At 41.5% G+C, this 25,590-nt stretch overlaps 1 protein-coding gene across 4 annotated transcripts in view; it reads left to right on the top strand.

The window, feature by feature from the left end:
• Positions 1–23,193, top strand: part of opa1 (OPA1 mitochondrial dynamin like GTPase) — a 38,783-nt gene extending 15,590 nt beyond the window's left edge. For all 4 annotated transcript variants that reach the window (XM_046048683.1, XM_046048682.1, XM_046048685.1 and 1 more), the window contains 10 exons: positions 252–417; positions 872–1,024; positions 1,255–1,363; positions 1,929–2,008; positions 2,201–2,341; positions 2,518–2,634; positions 2,747–2,840; positions 3,248–3,358; positions 20,957–21,030; positions 21,251–23,193. In XM_046048683.1, the coding sequence (XP_045904639.1) occupies positions 252–417; positions 872–1,024; positions 1,255–1,363; positions 1,929–2,008; positions 2,201–2,341; positions 2,518–2,634; positions 2,747–2,840; positions 3,248–3,358; positions 20,957–21,021 (1,036 nt within the window). In that variant the 3' untranslated portion in view covers positions 21,022–21,030; positions 21,251–23,193. The remainder of the gene's footprint in view (positions 1–251; positions 418–871; positions 1,025–1,254; positions 1,364–1,928; positions 2,009–2,200; positions 2,342–2,517; positions 2,635–2,746; positions 2,841–3,247; positions 3,359–20,956; positions 21,031–21,250) is intronic.
• The last annotated feature ends 2,397 nt before the right edge of the window (positions 23,194–25,590 follow it).

Raw genomic sequence — 25,590 nt, 5'->3', positions numbered from 1 at the left:
TGAGGTGGATGCAACTTTGTTACAAACGTTCTTACTTGTTAGATCAATCTTAAGTTAAATAAAATAATAATCATCGGAATCATAAATAATGTTTTTATATGCATCTACCATATGGTCGAAGGACCTTCAGCTTGTAACCGGAAGTCAGAACACAGATCACCAAAGTAACAACAGCTAGAGGTTCCAATCAAAAGATATCTTCTTCCCTCCAGTTACTGGAAGTTGGCATGACTTATCTTTTACTCTCTCAGGGAGGCCATCTTGCAGAAGAAGCTGTGGGAACGTGTTTCCACCCATGTGATTGAGAACATCTACCTGCCTGCTGCCCAAACAATGGACTCGGGTACCTTTAACACCACCGTAGACATCAAGCTCAAGCAGTGGACCGACAAGCAGCTTCCATACAAAGCCCTGGAGGTAACGCAGACAGACTGTCTTTATACATCTATTACATGAAATCCAGCTGGTATGAGGAAATGTCTAAATATAGCAATAGGACAATAAAACATTAATGATAATTATCGCAATATTATTTTCCTCAATAACAATATGTTCAATGAATGTATGATTTCATTCATTTGAATCACAATTGAATGAGCATTTTTCTATTAAGATATTTCTTTTGTAGAGGAAAGGTACTGAAAAAACATTTATTGTGATAATTATCAATATCGAATGATATGAAATATTTTTTTGTGATAGCATTTTTGGCCGTATCGCCAGCCCTATTTAGCATTGCAATGTACTCATTGTTCTGTACTTAAATTAGTTCAAATACTTTGCCACAGACTGCAGACATAATCAATCAGGCAATGGCCTTTCATGATAGAAAGTTTCTTCTCTTTCCCCACTCTACCTCGCCTCCCGTTAGGTTGCCTGGGAGACACTGCAGGAAGAGTTTGCCCGCTTCATGGCTGAATACAAAGGCAAAGACCAGGACGACATTTTTGACAAGTTGAAGGAGGCTGTGAAGGACGAGAGTATTAAGAGGCACAAGTGGAATGAGAGGGCCATGGACAGCCTGGTAAACACTCAATAACTCCACTCACCCTGGGTGCAAGGATAGAGAGAGAACACAATTCCATGATAATGTATGATGAATATAAAGAAACTGGTCTTGGTAACATTGATGCAAAAACCAATAGATGCAATGGCACATCTGGTACACTGCTTAATTTATTACATTGCAGCTCAACCCATTAATGTGATTTTCTTCTTGTCGTGTGTGTGTGTGTGTGTTTGTGTGTGTGTCAGAGAGTGATCCAGCACAATGCCCTAGAAGACCGTTCCATCACAGACAAGCCACAGTGGGATGCCGCCATCCAGTTCATGGAGGAAACCCTGCATTCACGCCTCAAAGACAGTATGTTAGCCATGATAGGATCATACAGTGTCACATGCCAAGCACTAGACTCCCTTCCCAGTCTTAACCGTATGTTTCAAAGCCCTGTATAGATGATCGGTTGGCTAAGTACACAGTTCAAGTTAATTATATTGTCTTGTTTTTACAAACGCAGATTTAAAAAAAGAGACTGCACATCAGTGAGTAGACACGGAAGCTTTTTTCATCTGGCTCGCACACTTGTTTTCTTTTTTACAATTTCTCCCCATTTCCGATCCATTTAAATTACAAAAGAAATTCTTAATGTTCCGGCACATTTGCCACATTTTGGGGAAACACCATTATTCACATATTTGGGAGAGGGCCGCTTGTGAGTCATGCTTCAGTGCCATCTTGTCTAGTCTGCTATACTGCCACAGTTGGAGCTCTATTTATATGGCGCCACGAATGTTCATAACATATGATCTCATTCTTGTGTGAAATACTGTGGAATAGAAATGGCTGCTGCTGTAAGTAACATCCTCCAACATAAATTCCATTCATGTCTTTTCTCTTTGTCTCTCTTTTTTGCTGTTCTCTCTTATAGCTGAGTCAGTAATCAGAGATATGGTGGGTCCAGACTGGAAGCAGAGGTGGATGAACTGGACAAATCGCACACCAGATCAGGTCAGAGTTTGAGGGGTCTTTCCAAATTCCTGGGTATAACTACTTTTTTTTTTTTTTTTTAGAGGCACCACAGAGACTTTAAAGTTTAGAGCTTGATAGACGTGCACAATACATTAAATAATCATCGCCATCTAAACATCCATTTGCCACCATGAGGACAGTGCTCACTTCATTTTCTTTGACCTTTTTTAGCACATTCGTAATGAAACAAAGACTGAGCTGGAGCGCCTGCTGAAGCTACATGATGACCACACAGCCTACTTGGCCAATGATGAGGTCACCACAGTCAGGAAGAATCTGGAGGGACGAGGGGTTGAAGTTGACCCTGTGCTGGTGAGATCAAAACACCTGTGTCTCTAAGCTTCTGAACAAGAGAGAGGACAAATATGTAATTGTTATAAAAAGATTTCAATGCAAATCATAACAGCTGTAGCATGTATACAGTATATGCGCCCTCTTTCATATAATATTCATTAACTGCTGAAGTACTGACTTCCTTACCTGGTCAGATCAAGGACACGTGGCATCAGCTGTATCGCAGACACTTCTTGCAAAATGCGCTGGGCCACTGTAACCTCTGCAAGAGAGGTTTCTACTACTACCAGAGACACTTTGTTGACTCTGAGGTAAGGAGAGAGGACAAGTAATCCTGAGTTGCCTTTCTTGTCCACCTTATCGTCAGCTACATTTAAAGGTCAATGTGTGAAAAGCTAAGCTGTGTGCCTAAATTTTTTCCAGTTGGAGTGCAATGACGTGGTACTGTTCTGGAGGATCCAGAGGATGCTTGTCATCACAGCCAACACTCTCCGACAGCAGCTCACCAATACTGAGGGTAAGGATTGGGGACACGTCATATTCTAGAGACTTAAGAAAACATCTTTGTTTGTTACTGATCCCCACAAAAATCACACTAAAATTTTTGTAATATGTTTTTCAATGAGAATGATGATGTAAAAATGATAATTCCCCTATTATCACAAATCATATCGCAATTACATATCTTTCCAAAATCGTTCAGCGCTGATTCATAACCAGTTATCCATCATCGATAACCATTCAATAATGAAATGTTTATTGTGGGAATAGACGATTTCTCTCAACCATTTTAATGATTGTGAAATGTGTTGATCATACCGTTCAATGGAAACATGGAGAGAAAAAATCTGATGCATTGTTGTGCATTTAATATTGATTGCTATGCTTTATGTGTGTGCGTTTGTTCTCCATTTTACTTCTCAGTGCGCCGGTTGGAGAAAAACGTGAAGGAGGTGCTGGATGACTTCGGTGAGGACTTGGAGAGGAAGAGTCAGCTCATCACTGGCCGCCGGGTCCAGCTGGCCGAGGATCTCAGTAAGACACACAAAGACTTGCTGCAGAAAAAATGACTTTTAATAAGTTAAACAAAAACACAAGCTTGCACTTGAAGGCCAAAGTGAAAATGACATGTTAATCACTGGCTTCTATACATCAACTTGTGGTATGTTGTATTTAGTAAATGGTTCCTTTATAGGAACTCTTTTAAGTTGTCAGTAGGTGGCAGTAGTGCTGTTCTTCTTCTCTCAGACACTTGGTAGCAATTCTTCATATAATAAGCAGTAGTGCTGCCACAATGTAAACTAGTGTCAGGAGGTGTAAACCCATACAGTATGTAGACTACACATATACTTGACATACCTGTTCGTGGTGACATCCCTTATATATGCAAATATGTGATTTTACAATATATTTGGAGTCTGTAATTGGTGTTTGCAAATTGTGCTGTGTTTAATCAGCAGGCTTGTGTCTCTCTCTCTCACACACACACACACACACACAGTGCCAGCACACTTAATAAACATGCCCAGACTTGCTCGCTTTTTCTCCCTCTCTTTCTTTCTTCTTCCTTCAAGCACAGGCACCAGAGCATGGTGACTGTTACTTATTGAACAACTTAAAAAATGTAAATCTAAAATGCTCTGGACTCCTTAGGTGTTCCTGCATACTTGTGAACAATATGCTTCCAAAATCAGACCACTTAAAATCATTGACACCCACTTTCAGAGAGAGACTGGACCACTATTTATTAGTTGCATGTACAGTTATGTTAAATATATTTTAGTGTTAGGGGTTTAGGCACAAATAGATAGACTAGTGGAATTATTTGTTGTTGGTTTTTTTCAGACATAAAATATTGTAGCACAGTAGTTTAAGGAAAATAAATCATTATTTGGAATCCTTGTGTTTTCAAAGGTCATGAACCAAACCCTACCACACAAAATCACGAATGCCTAGCATGCTCATTTGTTGAGTGTATGGGTAGGATGAGTCAGACCACTAATATGGCTCTGGTTTGAGTTTGAGCTTGGCGATAATGGTAACCAGAGACTGATATAGAAGATTTCTTTGTTTTTGGCATGGATGCACCAATAACTACCCCTCTCTAGTTGTTAGTTATTATTAATGTCTCGGACTGTGCCATCAAGTGACATGACCAGACTTATACATATTGTCTGGTGTTACTGTTTCCATGGATATCTAAATCTTCATTTATCCACAGGGAGTTGACACACAGAGAGAGACACACAGAGAGAGACGCACAGGCTGCTGGCTAGCTCCCCCTGGCAGCAGTTTTTTACAGTTTGTTATACATAAGAATTTCTTGCCAAATTTAAAATTTTTGCTGTTACAGGATTCAAGCCAGAAACCCTCTGGTCACCTGCTTTTATAACCTCCCCACAATTGCACTTATGTGTACTTGTGCTCCTCCCTATGTGTGAATGTGCATAATAGATTCAGAATCAGTAAATGTACATGAATTTGTCTTATTTACATTGGTTAAAAATAATTTAGGTATGTAGTGTTTGTGCAGTGACGCTGTGCACATGCACTGTATCTGCACTGTCAGTAAGTTTTAAAAGACATTCTTTTGGGGGTGGGCCCTACATATCTGCTCATTTTTACCTGTATGCTTACTGAAGGTTCCTTTTAACAGCTAGTACAATGAGGGTTGAGTCGTCTCCAGCTTTGGTCTTATTTGGTCAAAACTCCACTTGCTGTCTGTAGTCTGTATTCACAAAGCAGCATGCAAGGTTTGCTGCCATTTCAGAAGTCCCTGTATGACACACACGCACATAATCATAATTCCTGTCACCAGAAAGGCACACACACTGGAAAGCATAATTTACACACACCTACCTCAAAGTATATGTTGAGAACACACAACATTGTTCTCTCATTTACACCAAAAAGAACATTGAAATGCTTTAAACACTCTAATTAGAGGTAATTAAAATATCATTCATGAATGTGTAATTTTCTTAAATATCCTTTGGCTACAAAAAACATTACACGTAAAAAGTTAGTCAGTCTGACCTGCACCAACATGACTTTTTTTCAGGGAACAATTGCCAATGGAGTTTGATCATTCAGTTTGTTCCTGGTCCGTGTACTTTGTGGCCGGCGGATTTTTTCGTTTCGAAATGAAAAAAACATCGAAAAACAGCTCATTTCCCAATTACCATTAGTAAATAGGGTAACGGGAAACGAAAATAAAATCTCGTTATCTGAAAATCGGAAATTCAAATACGAGTATATAAATCTTATTCCTCAATTTTGCATTTTTTTTTTTTTCCATGACCCGGAAGCTATGGTAAGCAGCCAAGTAAGCGGTTGTGGGCCTACAGCACATACCCCAAAGTCAGGAGTTTGGAGTTGCAGATCTAATATTACGAAGATGGACTACAAAAAGCACATCTTTGACATGTGCATTCTTAGTGTGTTGTTTTAATTCAGGCCATCACAAGGTGGAAACACGGTGGAAAATAGCCTATTACTTAATTACAAGCGGGAAAGGGGGTGCGGAGGGTGTTGCAGCACCCCTTATTGACAGGGAGGCACACAGTGTGCAAATGACATGTAGGCTACAGACTGCATAATGGGCACTATGGTTACTAAACCACAACTTAAAATAAAGCAGGTTAGTGCTGAATGCTCTGGTTGATATTGCAGCCTACTAATTTGATGTCAGCAGCTGTTTGCACTGTTTTGTCACGATTATAGGAGCTAAATTGGTGTGATGTGCGGATCGGCTCTGACAATATCTGAATAATCATGTACACATAAATCATCCACCCGCACTCTACCCAACTAATGATTTTCTCAGATTTATCCCATCTCTACCTTATCACTTTCCAGGTGATTTCTTTATTGTGTTGATGTATTAGTGTTTTGTCTAACAGTTTACTTTCATGATTAGAGAGGCTGCTGTCAGTCATTTTAAACATTACCATGGGCACAATAATGTCACAGCAAATATCCTTTATGCAACAAAAAAAAACCTGTACTTCTAAACTTGACAGGGCAGAGGCAGAGGAAACAGATTTCTACTTCCAAAACAATTTAGAGGCACTAATGGAGCTCAGGATTGATCAGGAGGATGGCTGCTTTATTCCAAACAGTTTCTCTGTGTACCCTGGATTGTGTGTGAGACGTTTTGTATGTGGAGAAGAACACAGAACATTCATTAATGTTAGATTCTGACTGATCCTGTCGGCGGTTCGGGAGATTTAAACATTGTGTTATTCTGCTGGACCTCGTGCGTAAATGCGCACAGCATCTCTTTTAATGTGGAGACGCTTCACCCTATTTCACCCACCCCGATTGTCACAAAATGTATCGTCCAAAACTCAGCATACATAGCCTACATAATTACTGACATAATTACTCCGGACCTCAGTGACTTCATACGACCACTCTGAGTCGAAGGAAATTTGCGTGCCCACACACAGTGTCTGTGAAGATTCTCAGTCATCCAGGTCATAGTTATCCAACAAAGGTTAAAGTCAAGGTCAATTGGACTTGGTTGAAGATACTGGAAGACATTTTGTCCCTCATCCAAGGGGCTTCTTCAGTTCTGTCATGCGCGCATATAGGCTACAGCACCCCAAGCTGCTTACTGCTTACCATAGCTTCCGGGTCACCGAAAAAACTCAATGCAAAATTGAGGAAAAAGATTTATACACTCTTATTTGAATTTCCGATTTCCATCTATAAACACATCAAAGAAAATCGGATAACGAGATTGTTTTTCATTTTCCGTTTTTTAATATCAAAACGAAAAACGTTTTGTTTTTCGTTTCCCTATTTACTAATGGTAATTGGGAAACGAGCCGTTTTTCGTTGTTGTTTTTGCAGTTTTCTTTGTTTTAAAGAATTGTTCATGAGTGTGAGTATTTTGAAACAAAGCAGAACGACGCAGATCTGTGCCATCATATTCTAGAAAACAAATACAAGTCTCTCTGTATTGGAATTTGCTATAGTAATCTTGTCTCAATGATGAGTTTGAATGTTCAAATGATTTTTGTAGTTTGGCTGAAGTCAAGACTGACTGGTTTCTTTAACTTAGAACTTTTTTTCAGGGCTTTTCATTGGCTATTCTCAATCACTAATAGTCACTTCACTTTTGAATTGAGCTCAAATCCATTTCCATATGAAATTAAAATAGCTTAAAAAGATACCCTGTTCTTATGACATGTATATTAGCCATATTTTTGACTCTATTTACTGATTCAGTTGTCAGTGTTTTGCCCTCTGGCCCTTAGAAATCTCATCCTGGTGTCTACTTCCTGCTGTCAGATATTCTTGGCTTTTATTTACAGAATCTAATTGATGGGTGTTGTTGGGGCCTCAAACATTAACCCTGTAAGAGTGTTCTACATTTATTTAAACTCTTAAAAATGCACACATTCCCTGTTGTCCCTTCTTCATATGAGCTTCCTGATTACTGATAGGAGACTCATGTTGTTAAGTCCCACAGATGAATGACGCAAGACTATGTGTGTGTGGTTGACCAAGACTCGGTTATCGCGCTGAGAAAACACACATACACACTCCTATAATAACTGTTTCCCTCTAACTACCAGTGTAAACACACTGGTTGGAGAGACTCAAAGAAAAGGGGACACAGGGGACTGTTTTCCCTTCCTCTGCAGTAAAGTCAGGTTTTCTGTGACACCAGCCTAGGGGAGAGGAGAGAAAACACACACACACAGTCCTCTTTCCATTCCACACACTGTCAGGAATGCCCAGACCTGCCTGGCCTTGCAAATCCTAAAAGGCAAGTCAAACCCAAACTTTCCTAAACACTCATGACTATTCCCACTTCCCACCACCAAAGATCCACTCAGTGATGGATGTGGGAGTGTAGTTGGAATCTATAATGGGATCTGTAGGGTAGAAACACACCTGTGCATGCACACCATGCCCTCTTACAGGCTCATGGGAAGATGTTAATTTTGCTCTCTAGTAAATCTCAGTTTTTCAATCGTTTTCACTTTCTTATCTGCTAAGTAGCTTTCAGCTAAGAACTGAAATACCGCTTGATCATTGCCAAAGTGACTTGTAAAGTGGACAAAATTCCTCCAAAGGTCAAATGTTCTGGCTTATTATTTGTGCCACAGAGAAGGCTTCAGGTTCTGCATCAATACAAGCAGTCAAGAGTTAGATGTTACTTGGGTCAGTGTCCCAGTGCTCAGGTTTTGGACATCAAAAAATATTCCTTTTATTGTATAATGGTTGTATTATGTAAAAGTGTTAGCGAAATAAAATATTTAGAAGTCTAGCAATGCAAAACCTAACACCACCCTGGGTGGCCTGGTGTCCTAGGGGTTTAAGGCTCTGATTGTTCCTGACCAACGTACCTGGTTCATGTCTTGCTGGGGTCATTTGTTGCATGTTATTCCCCACGCCACTCTCCCCTCATTTTTGTTCTGTCTCTGTCTACTCTCATGTAGATGCATTAAAATTCCCTGAAAACATATTTTTAACCCCACTCATTTGGTTTTAACTTGAATGCAATATTGCATTGTTCTTCAAATATACCTCTCAGCATGTCTAAATCACTTCTCCCTAATTTTATGTTGATGTCAGTTCTCACTTCCTCCTACCCAGAAAATGTATGTTTCAGAGTTTTAGCTTTGTCAATCTGTCAGGTTGAGTTAGTGGGTGAGTGGAGGATCTGGGTCATTAGCTTTCTGACACTTTGCACAGACCTTTCTGTGTAATTCTGCCTAGACCCATGTGTGTGGGCGTGGGTATGTGGGTCCATCAGTCTAGGCTGAACTGCATGGCTGATGGGCTGACTCTGTGACACGCCTCAAAGCACAAAGTAAGCAAGCTTTTGAGACTTCAAAAGTCTTTTGAACCACAACATTAACACCACAGAAACTTTTTCACTTGTGGTGCTCTTTTAAAAGTCTTGTTACAGGTTTAAACCTCAACTGGGTATGCAATGGCATGACCAGTTACCGCAATAGCTAGCTTTAATGTCTCTGATTAAACATATCAGTTATTTGGATCGGTCAGAATACACCCTAACCCTTATGAAATCATCATTCCTCACAGCTGTTGTCCCTACTACATTCTTCAACCCTTTAAAAGACAGCAGCACAGATCGCCGCAGGCCCAAACTATGGCCTGACCTCACAGGTCAGCCAGCAAATACCGCAGGCTACTTGATCCAGCTACCTTTCTTTTCCATCTCTCTGGATTTCTGTGTCACTGTTTCGCTACCTCTGTCAAAATCTGTCCAACTGATCCTGTCCCTCTCTCCCTTGACAGAGGGGGAGAGGGAAAAAAAAGAGAAACAAGAGCAGAGACCCCACCTTCACCCGTCAACCTCTACTATAGCAAAAGGAGGGAAGAGAGGAGGGAAAAGAGGGATAGATGGGAGGCGGGAGAAAGGATAAACACACTTAACAAAAGCAGAAATGTGCTCCCAGGGGCACTATGTTGTTAAGCTCTATTTGCCCCTACTGGCAGGCAGGCTCGGCTTTGCTCAGGTTACAAATGCAGGTCAGGTGTGTGCGTCAGTGAGTGAGGGCATGAAAGCACCGTTAACGAGTGGTACAATGTACATTGTAAAGAGGTGTGTGCGTTTGTCAGTGTGTGCCAGACCAGCTGTATGGCATAGTGCCGTCTCTGGAGCAAAGCCCAGGCCTAATGTTCAAGCGTAGGCCTCTTAGGAGACCACTGGGATGTCACTCGGCTGCTTCAGTGCCCCTCATAGAAATTGTGTTTGTGTGTGGTTACTGGAAAACATACTGAATTGCCAGATTTGAGAAAGTGTACGTTATCAGTATTTCTAAAATTACTACTCGATAATGAAATTTGCGCTGTCATATTTAATATATTAAGCTTCCAGACACTTTAAACTCATGAACATAAATCATGACTGCACCATTTTGCTAAAAGGTTGGTGTCAGCAAATAATGTCATATTGGACAATCATCATTTATAACCCACAGACCCCATTATCAAAAGAGCTGTTGGGGTGATTTAATGGTTAAATTAACTTCAAGGCAAGGTATTTTTAACCTTTTTTGTATTGCTAGAGTATTAGTTTTGACTGTGTATGCATACCCCTTATTCATCTGTCTACCGGTGACCCCCAGTCTTTGAATTTGCTTAATGAGTTGGTAAATTGGTGTGTAAATTGCAGTAATAGTTCTTTTCTGTTCCGCCGCTCCATCTCTTCCTCTGTCACATGAATCGGCTGTCCATACCGGGGAAGAAGCTGTTTCTGGCAGCCACTCCCCTTGTGGTGGCTTGTTATCAGCCTTGTTGGATTGATGAAGAGCTTGTGTACTGTGCGCTGGCACAAGCACCTGCATGCACACGCGCATGCGCGCACACGAATGCATGCGCGCGCCTCTCATTGAAGTAATGCATTCTCTAGTCCCTTATCCTAAACTTAACCATCACAACTACATGTCTAATCTTAACCCTTATCCTAATCCTAACCTTAACCAATTGCAACCTGAACCCTAAAGCTAAGTCTTAACCCTCAAAAAACAGTCTCTTCCCCAGGGACCTCAATTTTTGTCCCCACCGTGATACAAGTCTATGTCAATATACAAACATCCTTTTATTGACACATTATTACATCACCTGTTTTCTTCTGTGTGAAGTTGAGGTCAGTTGTTGAGTGTAAAACGTTCATGGGAAAGAGATTGTGAGAGACTATAACGGAGTATATACTGAATATATACTTATGCGTGTACCTACCTACTGTAAATGAATGTGTGTGTGTACTTTTTATTGCGCTTTTATTTGCACTTTTATTCATATGAGAACATTCAAAGAAATGCCAATTTGGTAGTTTCTCAAAGGTCTGCTTTAGTGTTTGATAGTCAATACATTCAGCTTGGGGACTGAGGGTAATTGAGTGAGTGTCTATTTTTTTTTTTTTTTTATATATATATTTTTTTTTTTATTTTGTTAGTATGGAAATATCCTGGACAATACACTAACCTCCATTGCGCTTGAAGTAAAAAATTTTACAGTGTTTGCATTTTCAGACACCAAAAATCAAATGAACACCTGGTCACACCACCTTCGCTGTAGGCTAGAATATTATGGATTTCAGCATTTGTGTTGAGGCTATTTGAGGGCTGAGGAATTAAAGGTGTCAAAGGTGCTCTCAAGAACAGCGATAATGTGTGAAGTGTTTGCGTGTTTGCACATGCAGTCACTTTCTCCTTTTCCTTTCTCTCGTGTAGAAGCAGAATACAATAAAGCTCTGGTTGTCTGGGCTTGCTCACCGGAATGCCCTCTCAGCCTCACGCTCACTTCGCTTCCTTTCATCTCCTCCCCCTCCTCCTTCTTTGAGCAGCTTCCTCCAGAGTGATTAGTGAGGGCTCAACGAGAAGTGCTCTTCTGTAAGGGATGACGTATCATCTTAAGGTGGTGTGTGCACATGTGGCTTCTTTCAGGGCGGAGAGAAGCATAGGCTGTCAGCACAAACCTTACAGCTGCTTCACGTTTTCTGTGTGGCCTCATAAGGGCAAGTTTTCGTTCCTGGTTATTAATGCTTCTGCTGCTTTTAATGGCATTGCTTCTGGAAACTAGATTATTTTGATGTTATTGAAAAACTGATTTAACTGTAAGCTGTCTAAACACCCCTGGCAACAAATGCAATCAATCCACCCACACATTTTTAACCCAGTTGTCTGTTCTCCTGCATTAATTTACACATGTAGCAGGAAATGGGCCTGAGCATCTCAGCATCTTTTTATCTTTTGCACTTATGCACTTTTTTTGTTGTTGTGGGGTTTTTTTGAGTGAGGCCATCCCCACACTAATTTTGGAAAATTTGTTAATTGTTATCGGGTGGCAAAGGGTTATGTTCACCCTCAGGTATTTTCTAAAAGTTCACCATCCACACTAAAACAAAAACTTCTTTCAACTGACAAAGATCAAAATTGTCACCACACTTCACTAGTAAGGAGTGTACTACATGAGTCTTTTCTGGCCTACTGCATTGAGGCTGCAGCTCAAATCATTATTTTATGCTAGCGTACGAGTCAGACAGCTGTTTGGCTGTGTTTGACATACAAACATTGCTACTAGATTATTAGTGCCTAATCATGTTTATTTAATTTTTTTTTCACCATCCACACTACAACACAGTCTAGTGTCTTAAACCAGTGTTCACCGTGGACAGTGTTTTTCAAAACGTCTCTTTCAGTAGTTGAAAACGCCACCTCATCATGGCTGCAAAGCCAAAACCAAGAGAAAAAGAAATGAAAATGTATCTGTATCATTGTAGACATGGTCAGGGTCAACTGGTCTGCATTTTGGAACACAGGGGCGGTTCTGTTCAGTGAGAGAGTGGGCAGACTGTCTGCTCTTTGGCACGTTGGGGGCTATTGCCTTTACATGCACTCTCCCTTCAGTATGACCTTTTTATGAATTTAAATTATTTGCTGTTTTGTTTTTGTGTTGTTGTCACTCGCCACATCACTCCCTCCAACACACTGCCTGCCTTCTATGCCGTAAGTCCTGGGCTCCTGTCTTTTTCTTTTGCTCCTGTTTTTCCCAACTTTCTTGTTCTTTCTGTAACACTCGTTCCCACAAACTAGCGTCTATTTAATTCAGTGTCGAGAAGCTTAGTAGTGATACAATGCACGTTAACTTTTTCCCACAGTGGAGGAAACCTCAGCTGCAGAGTTACTGCCAAATGATCCATTTTCTCCCCCGCAGCATCAAGTACACAAACAGTAGATCCGCAGTTGTCATAACACTGGCACAGATGAAGCTGCCTCTCCTGTATTTTATCTAATCTTGTTCTGTTAATATTGTGTAAAAGCGACTTCCGAAGTGAACAGACTTTCTATTTTTCTATTGCAAGGCAGCGTAAAACATCTGTAAATGTCTTGAGTATTTTTTCCACCCCTTATGACAGCTCTCTTTGTACTCTGTCAAAAACAAGGATAGTACTATATGAAAGACATTTTTGTCATCATATCTGGTTTACTACAGTAGGCTGCCTTTCCATATTATAATTGATTTCCTGCTGCCCTTGTTATGATTCTACCCATATACAGTTTCAGAAATTTGATCACCCAGGTCATGTTATCTTTTTATATAGTTTTTGAAATGGTCCTCGATTAAATTTCCACCAATTAACCAACCCTGTATTGCTTTGCAGTCATACTTGCTGCTCTTTCCACTGTTTGACTGTGCCTCACTATCTCTGACCATCTCTTGTCTCTAACTTTAGCCCTCACTCCTCACAAGACAGATCATAAGAAGCATGACTGATGTTAGACATGTGGCATCCCTCTTGTTTTGTTTTAAAACGCCTCTGCATTTTGTTCCGCTTTACATAATAATAGCTCCCCTGTTTCTTACAGTTTTCTGCCTGTTATACTCAGCTATACACTGCCAATATTTGTTTAAATTGCTGTAAAACACAGTAGTCTCTCTTTCACCTCTGCTTGTCTTCTTCTTCCTCATTCACCTCACTCCATCAAGACTTCAACCAGCCACCTGCCTCCATTTACCAAAGTCATGACTATTTCCACTTTCCCATCATTCATCTCTTCCCCCTTATTCCCTTCCCGTCGCTCCATCTCGCTTCCTCCTTTCACACCAGTACATCCATCCATTCTCTCATGTCAAGAATCAGGAATGTCTTTTTAAGACATTTTGTACACAGCTATCCAGCATCCAATCTGAAAAGCTCTTAATGACATAACTGTTAATCACAGGCCTGGGTGATCAGTTGTTGAAACAGGCTTAGATGAAGCACCTAAGTATCTTTGTACAGTGGCTTCATTTGAATAAACACAGTACAATACTAAATGACACACAGTCACGGAGTGTTTGTACTCCAGGGTCCCTGCATTTAAACATCCACCAAATGGCTTGCTTGTTGAACATTTAAATTGCTCCTTCACAGTTGTTGGTGATGTTACTGTACCACCATTTACAGTCAGCTTTAGTTGGATGATAAACCATCTGCAGGTGATGTGGCCACTTCTGAATATCCTCCCTAGATACAAACTCAGGTTATAAATTCAATGGACTGAGGAAATAAGGAAAAAAGAGCTGTGTGTTATTTAGATGACAAGCAACGAGGAGGCGATAATGGAAGTAGTGATAAAGAAATCAAACTACGAAGGAGAATGTGAAACCCATCTTTCATTGTCCTCAGGGAGTGAGAAAAGCGCAAGTGTGGGAAAATCGGAAAGAGAAGGTGGTGTGTGATGGGAGGGGAACTTCAGCGGGGCTTCTGTTCACATGTTTCCAGCACAGTGTGGCCGCCAGGGACCCATTCCCACTGATCCTCCTGACACACACACACACACACACACACACACACACACACACACACACACACACACACACACACACACACACACACACACACACACACACACACACACACACAGAGACACAGACCTGACATCAGATGCTGGTTAAAATGAGGTAATAGGAAAACCATACACTCCTTCTCTGTTATAGGTGAAAACATGCAAACTTTAGGTTGGCATTTTCTCATGAACATCCCGACCTACGAGAGGACTAACCCTCTTCTTCAGATAGTGTTGTTAAGTGTTTATAGAGCAGTTCTCTGGACAAGAATATCTTGTTCAGATAGGACAAACTTTGTTTCCAAATATAAAATGTGTTTCCTGTGTTCCATTATTGAATTTTATGGAGAACCTCACTCTGGATTGCTTGCAGCAAAGTTGTGTCAGTCACAATGGGCACATATCAATCATCAGGTGCCCAAAATCTCTTTCAAAATATGGTGCCACTTAATGTAGTGTACTGTATGTGTGAGGAGGCTCATAGTTTGAGTAATAATTTTATTTAAGCTGGTGTTTTTGAGCGTCAAGAAAGAGATGAACTGGTTCTCCTCTTTGTAGTGTTTTTGAGGGCACCGTTATTACTGGAACCTGCTGGAGGCTCAAAGGAATTCCAGGTGCGTTAGCTGACTATGTGGATGTGAAGGTGTGTGGGGTCCAGAGCGGCTGGAACCTGAGGGCAGCAGTAAATGCTGGCCTGTCTTATCTCTCTCTTTCGTCTTATTTGAGCAGCAGGTTTGGGGTCAGCGCCATGTCAAGAAGAGACCGAGAGAAGGTAATTTAAAAACCAATCCTTAACGTTTATCCCAGGTATCGGCGTAGGATGCAAGCGTGTTTTAAATCCCGAATGGGTTCGTTTTGCGTGCTCACTCCGGAGTTCAGCATTAGTTAACTGGGTCCACACACCTGTGGCTGGTTCAGCAGAGGGGAGTTTTTCTCTGCGGAATTATGACAGGATCTCAGTTTAAACCAGACTTGTCAGCCTCACATCCCCTGGCCTATGTGGATACTCAAGATTGATTGCCACTTAGCCTCAGCACGGGGCTCCATTTGACTGCTAAAAGGTGAGTCTCGGAAAACTTCAGACTCCTGACTTTCTGTGACTTACACCATAAATCATGAGTAGACGTACTGTCTCAGACCTGTTCATTTTTAAGAATGGGTATGGGAAGTGATGGTGGTTGGTTACTTCTATATTTGGGTGATAAGTTCCAGATAGTCTGTTCTCTACGGTTGCATCAGAATCATTTACAATTACTGCTGGAGCTCTACCCTCAGTGAAACCCGTCAGGCCTAGAGCTAAATCCACCATCTTCCAAATGTTGTCATTGCTGCCCTCATCTTTATAACCCCCTGCAGTAAAATCTTCTCTTTAAAGGCTGAGGCAGTGCTTGTCAATAAAACCTGTACTGCACAACCCAACAACAGTCATCACCTGGCTCTTTCAAAGGATTTTCCCCATGCATTTTGCTGTTTTTGTTTAGTCTGCCCTCTGGCTGACCCCAAGCTTTGACCTGTTCAGACCGACGTATGTCTTTCCCCAGGTTGGGCTGCTCTCTCCCTGGCATCTGTTTTCTAGATAAGAGGGGGCTGATTCATTGCTCTGTCACTGACATGGCGTTTGGGCCGTCGACATCCCCGCTCTCCCTGTGTCCAGGTCTCCCATGGCCCACTTTTATAGCTTGACAATCCAGATTTAGTGACAAATCAGGCAGCATGCTGAGGGAAAAAGGTCTTTTCTGTTTGTTACATTAAGAGATTGGCTTGCAAAGAAGGAAACAGCAGAGCGTTTAAATGTTCAGTGTCCCCACCTACACTGTGACCCTGGCAGTCGTGATATATAAAAAGGTTCTTTATGAATGATGACAGGTTGGGACGGGAACCAAGCCCTTGGCTCCACTCTCTCTAGTGACCATGCTGTGAACTGTTGCTCAGTTGTCAGTAAAAAAAAATTTAAGATCAGCGTGCTAAAGTAGCCTAAACCTTGGCACCAAACTTCATCCGGTGTTGCCACTTTTTCATAACAGCCGCCACCCTTTCTTTACAGAAGAGTGTCCATCTCCCACAGTAAAGGGATTAGCTTTTTTTTCTATCTCACAGTAAGATGCAGGCCTCCCTGTCCTCTCCCTCTCATCTTTTTCTCTCCTCTGTTCTCCCTTTCCTCTGTGTTGGCTACTTGTCCAGCAGGGCCATGCAGTTTCGCAGTCTAATTACAGGTCAATTAAAGGCTTTGTGGCTCAGCCCTCCTTCTGCCAGCGCTTCGGCCGTGGCAGGCTTAGGGGACTCTACAGAGTGAGAGTGAATGAGATATCATTTCATGTGGAGATCAGCCGAGAGAAGGCATTGAAAGAGGGGATTGGGCGAAAAGGCTCCCCTCTCTCTCTCTTTCAATGGGCCAGAGTCCCTCCACCCTTGCAAACCCGCACAACACCCAGCATCTTATAGAAGGGGCCTCTGGGATAGAGGCCAGAGGATTATGGGAATATTCATGACCAGATAAAGGGGCGAGCGGTTGAATGACTGTGTTTTGGGGCTCATCTCTTAGGTAAACAGGGGCCTAAATGGAGTTTTAGTGCGCTACTCCCACTGCTCAGTGAGGAACAGGCAATAGTGACTCTGTCCACTTTTTTTCTCTTGTTGCATTTCCACAGGATGGTGAAAAGAAAGCCTTGTTGTGGCCTTTTCTTTCCCTTGCTGCTGTCTTTTGGTGGCAAACAGATGGTGCTGAGGGACATAAATATCTGTTTCTCACAGTTTTTACCCACAGAATATTGGCTTTTCTGAAAGACGCCATTCACAGCCACCGGTGGCCTCCTGTGCTCCTTAAAGCTGCTGAAGGCTCATTTTAAAGTCATTAAGCATCCCGCTGTAAGGGAATGGCTGATGTGTTTTGCTGTTCTGATCTACACAGGGTTCTCTGTTATGGTGGAACTCATATTACACAGATAGCCAGACACAGGTAAAAGTCAAACCAGAATGTATATCAGGATAGGTGGTTGGTTTCTCAACATTGTGACACAGACGGAGGATACAGGAGGGTTTGTGCTTTAGGTCCTTACGCTGACTGGAAGTTGCTGTACATGTTCTGACTCTTACTTATGTAATAATTACTTCATTTTGTTTGTCCAAAAATTATGTTTTTCTAATTTGTTACTTCAGGTACTATCTGGACAATTAAATATGATCCAGCCCAGGATGTCCAGTTTGAGTAACAGACTCCTATGTTTGGAGGCTTTTTAGACACCAAAACACTGCTCAATGGTTTATAGCATTAAGAAGAAAGATTTTTCCTGCTAAAGTTGGCCTGAATGTGGATAAAAGATAAATATTTTGTAAATATTAGCCTTCTAAGGCAAATGTGTGACTCTAATTCTGATAAAAATGTGACTAAACAAGTGATGCCCTATACAACGCCAGTTCTGGGCTGTGCTCCACTGGATCAAAGAATGGGTTTCAGCTGCCTCAGCAGCAGGTGTTGAAGAAGAAGAGTGATTTTCCCACCGTAAGCTTTCCCAGCCAATCTGGGGAATCAAACCTGTGTCTTTTGTTATCACAAGCCGCCAATCTAACCGTTAGACCACTCCTGCCCCCAGTGATTTACCAGAACTTTTTGTCTCTGCCCGACAGTTGGCGGGAGCCTTAATGTTTGACCCGCGTTAATCATCTGAAACGCTGAGGCTTCATAGAGCGCCTAATCATCAGCCACATCTAAACCCAGTTAGAAGCTTTGAAGCTTGAGCCAGGGGATTTCCCATGTTTTGATGCTCTGACAGTCTGTACGCTCCTGCCCTCACACCAACTAAAACTCCTCCCCTCGAACCTCACATCTCTTTTTCTTCAGGTTGGACAGATGTTTGTAATCCTGCTCTGATTGGCTTGGATTGAGTTATGTTATCCTGTGGTCAGGGCACGTAGCCCACACGGCTGAACTCTGTCAGTTGCCTTTGAGCCGTGCCCTGCGGTGGGCTGCGTGTTGGAATGGCGCACCGCAGGGTTATGTTTCATTCAACCCCACACCTGCTGCAGTGACTTGTCAGCGTGCCCCTCGACAGGCCCCTTTAATACCTCCATTAGGTGTTGTAATCTCCACCTAACGTCCTGAGTTGCCAGAATGTATTAACAGAGTATCAAAGGCTTAGGCTTTTTTTCTTTTGTTTTGTTTTTTTTTGTTTTTTTTGCCACCTGCCAGAGGTAAATGAGTAGGAAGGTGAAAAGAGGTGGAGGTGGCATGACTGTACAGCTCTTGCTGTGTTTCAAGACATTGGGGTGGTTGTGTCTGTGTGTGTGTGTTTCATGGCAAAGCTTTTCTGGCTGTCAGTTTATTTGTGTCAGGTGTGTGTGTGTGTTTGCTTCAGCTCTTGTGTTATCCAGTATTTCTCAGCTCTTCTTGTGTTTCAGGACGTGTGAGGGGGTGTGCCTGCATTTCTCTTAAAAAAGAAAAAAAAAGTATGCTTTTCATCTGTCAGGAAGAGGATACCTCACCAGCCGTGCTCCCATCAAAAGGGGGCTGCACACAAGCCCCTGAGTACGATATTTAGTTTCACTCCAAAGCATGCACACAGTTATCACCTTTGTGCCGACTTGAAATGGACACTTAGGACACTGTTGCTCTGAGGTCCACACCACAATGATTTATCTCCCTGAAAACGGACAAGTCTTTTTAAAACTGTGCTTTCATTGGGCCTCCTCGTAGGAAAACAATCTACAATAGGGTCGCCTATGGATCTCGTGTGGCTGATTGATCATGATAGAGCAGTGCTAGTTTGTTCTTCGGAGGCGGTGTTTGAGTTTGTGCTTGGGGGAGATCCAGACAGATTAGCGAGGGTGACAGGGAAGCCGGAGAGCCAGCCAGGCCTGGAGGGTGCAGCTGGCATTGCGAGCAACTGCTTCCTTTTCTCTGTTGGCCCACAGACTTCCTTTAGCCACTGTTTAATCAGCGATTAGGACTGCTTTAGATGGCTTGCTCGTCTCGTGTGACCGTACATGTTGGGTGGAAGGACTGCTCGTCTTATGCAGTCTCTGGACAATAGGAACGGAATCATGAAAAGAAGTGACAGACTGTTCTTCCAGTAGATTTCCCTCTTTCATGTGAAATGTTGTTCTTATGGTATCTCCTTCTGTCCATTATCCACGTGCCCGTGAGGCACATACCATGGAAAGGGGAGGGGGAGAGCTTTGATGTGGTCTGTACTAACTGGGAAAGGGTACACAAGCCTTCATCATCAGATATGTGAAGGAGGTCTGCCTTGAGGTTTGGCTGTCACTGTCAGAGGGGACCATCTGGTGTGTTGGTGAAAAATTATAGGGAATTTCCACCTGCAGAAATATATGGTACAGTAGGGAAGGGAATAATGTTGTTAATTGTTTTCCCAGTTTAAAGAGCAGATTTTTGACCCGCTACCCATCCTGACGTTGCTTTCTTTAGTACTTAGGATATTTTAGTGACTTGCTTAACTAGAAATCAACAAAAATTAAAACAACACACACTCACTCGTGATGATCCTTAAATCATGTGATCTATATTAAAGTTTGAAAATTGTTTTCAAACTTGAGCTTAATGTAATGACATCTTGTCTCGCTAGGGCAGAACAAATAATTGGTTTATTTTTAAATTATACAGATTATTTCAGGTAATCAGTTAATCGTTTAGTCTATTAAAGGTAGAGTAAGTGATTCTGCAAATGAGAAATTCAAAAACCCCGGGGTTTTCTCCAGGGTTGAAACGCTGTTGCCCTTGCCTAGTCATATAACTTCTTCTCTGTTCATACTTTTTCCTCTTTAGCCGTTTCTCGGCCATCTCTTCTTCACGCTGCCGTGAGTCCAGTATGTTCAAATGTGCCGGTGTATAGAACTCTCTCTCCCACTGCTCCTGTGCACGAGCACTAACAGCACCTGTTGCTGATTGGCTGGAACAATGTTGTGTGGCAAGGTCCACACAGCTTTTTTTATTTTGCATTTGACAGAGGGCTGTGGAGGAAAACCAGATTTTTTTTTTTTTTCCCCCAGAGCACATACAAAATGGATAGCTGGCAAACTTCCCTGAATTTAACAAAAAGTCTATTTGTTGACGTCTTCAAATATCTCATATTGTCAAAATGCAAATCCTCACATTTGAGAAGCTGGAACCAGAGAATGTTTGGCTTCTGTTTGAAAAATTACTTAATTAGCAAAAATTACTTAATTAGCAATTATTAGCAAAAAATTAGCAATTAATCGACATTGTGCCTGTATTAATAGTGTTTTTGTACTTGTTTGTGTCCATAATTTGTGTATTTGTCAGGGGACTAACAAACCCATTATGTTTGCTTTTCTGCAGAGAAAGTTCGTGAGATCCAGGAGAAACTTGAAGCCTTCATAGAAGCTCTTCACAAGGAAAAATAAGAGAACTAGGTATTTGTCTCTGTATTGTATAGTCAAACTTTACCTACCTCTACTGAAATGATCAAAATCAAAGCACTCCAATAGAATTATTATTTGATTATGAACAATCGTTGAATAATAATAAATGTTTAAATTATCGTAACAAGATCTAAATCAGTACAGGCAGTGGGAAAACGCTAAATGTGTATTGTACTTATATATGATGTTATTTCTCCCCTTTTCTTTACAGAACTGTTGAAAGTAAATGTATGGATCACAACAGAGAAAATGCACTGAACAAAGACATCTAAATCTGTATGACTGTCATCGCCCCCTGGCCCCTGCCCCACCACTCACCTGGTTTTAATACCCACCACTTGGCTGTCTGTCCCCTTTGAAGCTGATGAAAAGATGGACTTAAACAGAAGGATAAGATGGAGGAACAGTTTTTTTTTTGTTTTTTTTTTGTCTTGCGAACTGTCATGAGTAAACAGGGGACTTCTGCACAGGAGCCCAAACTCAGTCAGATCAGGAGGAGAATGGGAAGCTTGCACAGTGTTATCAGACATCTGACCACTCATTTTCAATAAATGAGGATTGTGTACATCTTTATCTCCCCAGTTTTTTTTCTCCAACTGGTTTTCTGTGTATATGTATAATGGATTGGTGAAATAGCCTTGAATTTCATACCTTTATCTTGCCTGGTGCTCCTAAAACACGCCATGACACCTACCTGGCACACGACAATTTGCCTCTATTTAACAAGTACCAGTTCATTTTGGTTGCGCTTAGGATCTAAAGCACTTACATTATCCCTCCAAGCTACAGCTGTACTCTACATTTACTTCCCCCACTTTAAATCTATAAGAATAGAAAGTAACTACCTGGTTCAATATTCAGCCTTCCTCTCATCATCTCTTCATTGTAACACCACAACTATCATTCACTAACAGAATACAAGCAGCTCTGAATATTATGTATAGATTTATATCTTATTATTTTGATCTAATGGGGTTTATCTGACAGTGCTATGTATATATGTCTGCCAAATTCACATGACCTTTTGTTTCTATGTCTGTGTGTGTGTGACATTTCATGGCTACACTGTCGCCATGTTGTAACTGACAGATAATGCAACTTTCAAAAAAAGTAGTAGGATACATAATAGATTGAGAATGTAGTTAAAGATACATCCAGGACGTTTCTAGAGCCTTTAGACACTAAGTGTCATTAAAGTATGTGTTGCAGTTTGAACTGATTATGTGATGTTAAGACATCAGTTAAAAATGTTTTTCATATCAACTGTTTAAAATTAAATTTTCAACCACTTTAGAGGTATATTTAATTTTATTTTGAAAAGCTACGGCACTGTCTGCGTCTCTACTTTGGATGTGAGCTTTAATCTTTCCCAGTCTAGTATCTGGTCCATCTTGACCAGTTGGTCCAGTTACACAGGCGGTAGGTGGGTTGTCTGGATGTGTTTCCAGTCTGCACCAGGTTTGATGTCCTCTATTTATTTGGCAAGACAGGAATTCCTATGTATACAGCACAAGATGCACTTGATGAACTACTACCACTTTTCCCTTGCTGTCTGTGATTGAATGGTCGTTAAGACCTTATGCCCCTTGCTGCTTCAAGCGTGAGATCAAACACCCAAAAACCAAGAAATATAGTATTCTCCATTTTGTAAATGACCAGGAACTGTCCTCAAAGTTAAGGAAAGTATCTAACATGCTGGTGGTTCATTTTAAACTGAAAATGTATGCTTTTGTCACTGTCAAGCCGGGTGTTTCCACACTGTTCCTAATCTTGTGATTCTTCCCACATCCACTCTTTGCAGCACCATCATTTGGACATTTCTCACTCTTTCCTTCACCCATGTACACACCCATGCCATTCATTCATTTGTATGTATATATATATATATATATGTATGTGTGTGTGTGTGTGTGTGTGTGTGTGTGTAAAACATGCTGTGCATTCTGTATAGGTAAAGTTGGTGGGAAGTATCATGCACGGCACGTGTATGCTGAGTGAGCCACTTGTGTAACAGAAAATCAGTGAGTTGGTTCAAAGAGATGTTTTATGTTGTAGAAAGTAATGTTTGCATGGTGTATTCCATCAGCTGTGCTTTATTTATTAAATTTGTGTTTAAAAGAAGAAAATTGAAAATAAAATTGACATAAATAAAAATGACCTTTTTCATGATGTGTCAGCTTGTCCAGCCAGTTAAATCGGTTCAAATTTATACATTTGAAGTTGCCTGCTGCTGAGTGCATTTTCATCCAGCTTAATATTAGCAGGGTTTTTTGAATGGTGCCTTGAACAATATCCATTTATGTAAATTTTAGCCAGTGAGAAACTCATAAAATGAAGAAAGTTGACAAAACATCTCCTCTCAGGTTCCATTCAGTAGTTCTTGTGGAGCTTCCAACCATATATGCGTTTCTTCAGCGAGCTTCGTCAAGTTTGTCCAGTCATGGAAATGTTAAGCATGTTAAGGACTAACTGGCCATGTCAGCTTAAAAGTTGAGGTTCAAACATCATTATTGGCCTTGAAAACAGCTGACCGTACTAAACAGTCTTCAAGGCTTATAAAAAGTTGATTATCTACATTTCTGTGACAACTGTGCAGATTCCATTTACCGATGAAGGTCACGTGACAAAATGTCTACTAAGGGGGTCGGTGTGGTATAATTATTTTATCAGGTTCTCTAGAACATAGACTGTCTAGAATGAACATTGAACCTCAAAATAAAACAAGTGTCTACAGCCATGCTAGCAGCTCTGTGAGGCCGTGCTTCGAGCCGAATGCTAACATGCTCACAATGACAATATTGTAATGTTTGTTTATGTTCATCAGCTTGTGTTAGCATTCTAACATTTGCTACACAATCCTACAGCTGATGTGAATTAGCTTTGAGTGTTGGACAAATAAAAAAATTTGGACCTGATGATGCTGCCAGAGGAACGGTTCAGCGATCACCACAGCATGAACAAATCATCCTCTGATGATGAATGTCTATACAACATTTCATGACGATCTGTTTAATCATTTCTGTTAAATAAAAAGCTGGCAAGTTAAAGGCAATCACCTTTGATGCCTTGTTTCATGTAGGTGTGTTTCCATCACAGTCTGCTGTAATGCTGCAGCTGGATGGATGCAGTAACCTGTGTGCTAATGTGATGTGGCCTCTTCTCCAGGTCTGGGCAAACCCTCAGAGTGAATATTTAAATCTGCAGGCTGTTATCTCAACCCAGGGCAGGCTGAAGACGTATTGCAGCCCGAGGCAGGCAAGCCGCTGAGGGCTTGACTGATTAATAAGTCAGAGTCCAGAGGTCCTCCACTCCTGGGCATCCTCTTCTTTCACAAGACCATGGTTGTTACTTCATCTCCACATTGCTCAGGCAGGAGGGGTCGGGGGGGCAGGCCTCATCCTCACTACCATCACCTGAGGCTTTACACATGGAGATAACTGCCTCATGTCAACTTTCTGTTTTCTGTGCGGCTATTAGATTCCCATTTTCTTTAAAAACAAGAGGAAAGGAGTGGAAAAAAGCCTAATGACTTTGTAGCAGCTGTGAAAAGAAAGGGGGAAAAGTCAACCTCCAGCTGAAGGCCTTTGTGCTATCAGATAGCCACGTTCTGGGAGGAGGGAGGCCGGCCAGGACACACTATACACCATTAGCATCTGCAAAGGCCGTCACGTTGACTAATAGCCAGAGCTACAACGGCACAGTGGTTCAGTTTGTGTTTTCCCTCAATTCCCTTTATGCTGGTGACACAAAAGCAGCCGGGCCAGACCTTTCAAATATGCCAGTGCAGCGGACGTGCACAATGCTTCATTTCTAGTCTTTCTTAAGAAAAAGAAAGGGCCGATCGTGTTGCTTCGTTTTTTTAATCCCCCACCCCATCACATAGACACATTCTGGGTCTTTTGGCAGGGGGTTTGGCGGGTCGGTATATGATGAAAACGTTGAATAAGTCTTAGAAAAGGGCAATAAATTGTGGGGATGGGCGTTTTTTGGCGGTAGCAGTAGTGTTAGCATTTGTTTGCCGCCTTGTTGCCGATGCTGGCTTTGTCTTCGTCTTTCTGTCCCCTCTGTTATCGAGCTGTCGGGTGAGGGGAGAGGCAGAGACTCCGGAGACAAGATTAACGTGCATGGCTGTCAACTGATGGGAGCCTGGCTCAAATTGGCTGGATGGCACTGCACAACTGCTTTAAAGCGTCCTCAGGTGGAAATTTACCAGAACTATAAGAGTTTAAGGAGTTCACTGTAGTCCACTTTAAAGGTTGTTTAAACAGCCTCTCATCAGCCTTTTATCAAAAAGCTAACAATATCACATACAAGTGCACGAAGGGTAAATATTTATTCCTATACATCAAAGGAAGTGAAAGAAAGTGGAGTGGCGTGCTATCTTTCAGAAACTGAGAATCTATTAGGCACTAAAAGTCATCCAATGTAGCGTTTGCTCTGTTTGCTTACTAATTGTCACTCTGTGTGCATTGTTAAAACACAAGGGACATTGTATAATATCTGGGGAGATACTATAACACATAAAAGACACTGATTCTATGAGAGTCACTT

Source organism: Micropterus dolomieu, linkage group LG05 (genome assembly GCF_021292245.1).
Source record: "Micropterus dolomieu isolate WLL.071019.BEF.003 ecotype Adirondacks linkage group LG05, ASM2129224v1, whole genome shotgun sequence".
In the NCBI taxonomy this organism is placed as follows: Eukaryota; Metazoa; Chordata; class Actinopteri; order Centrarchiformes; family Centrarchidae; genus Micropterus; species Micropterus dolomieu.
Note: the sequence above shows the minus strand (reverse complement) of the source record. Positions and strands in the feature narration are given on the sequence as shown.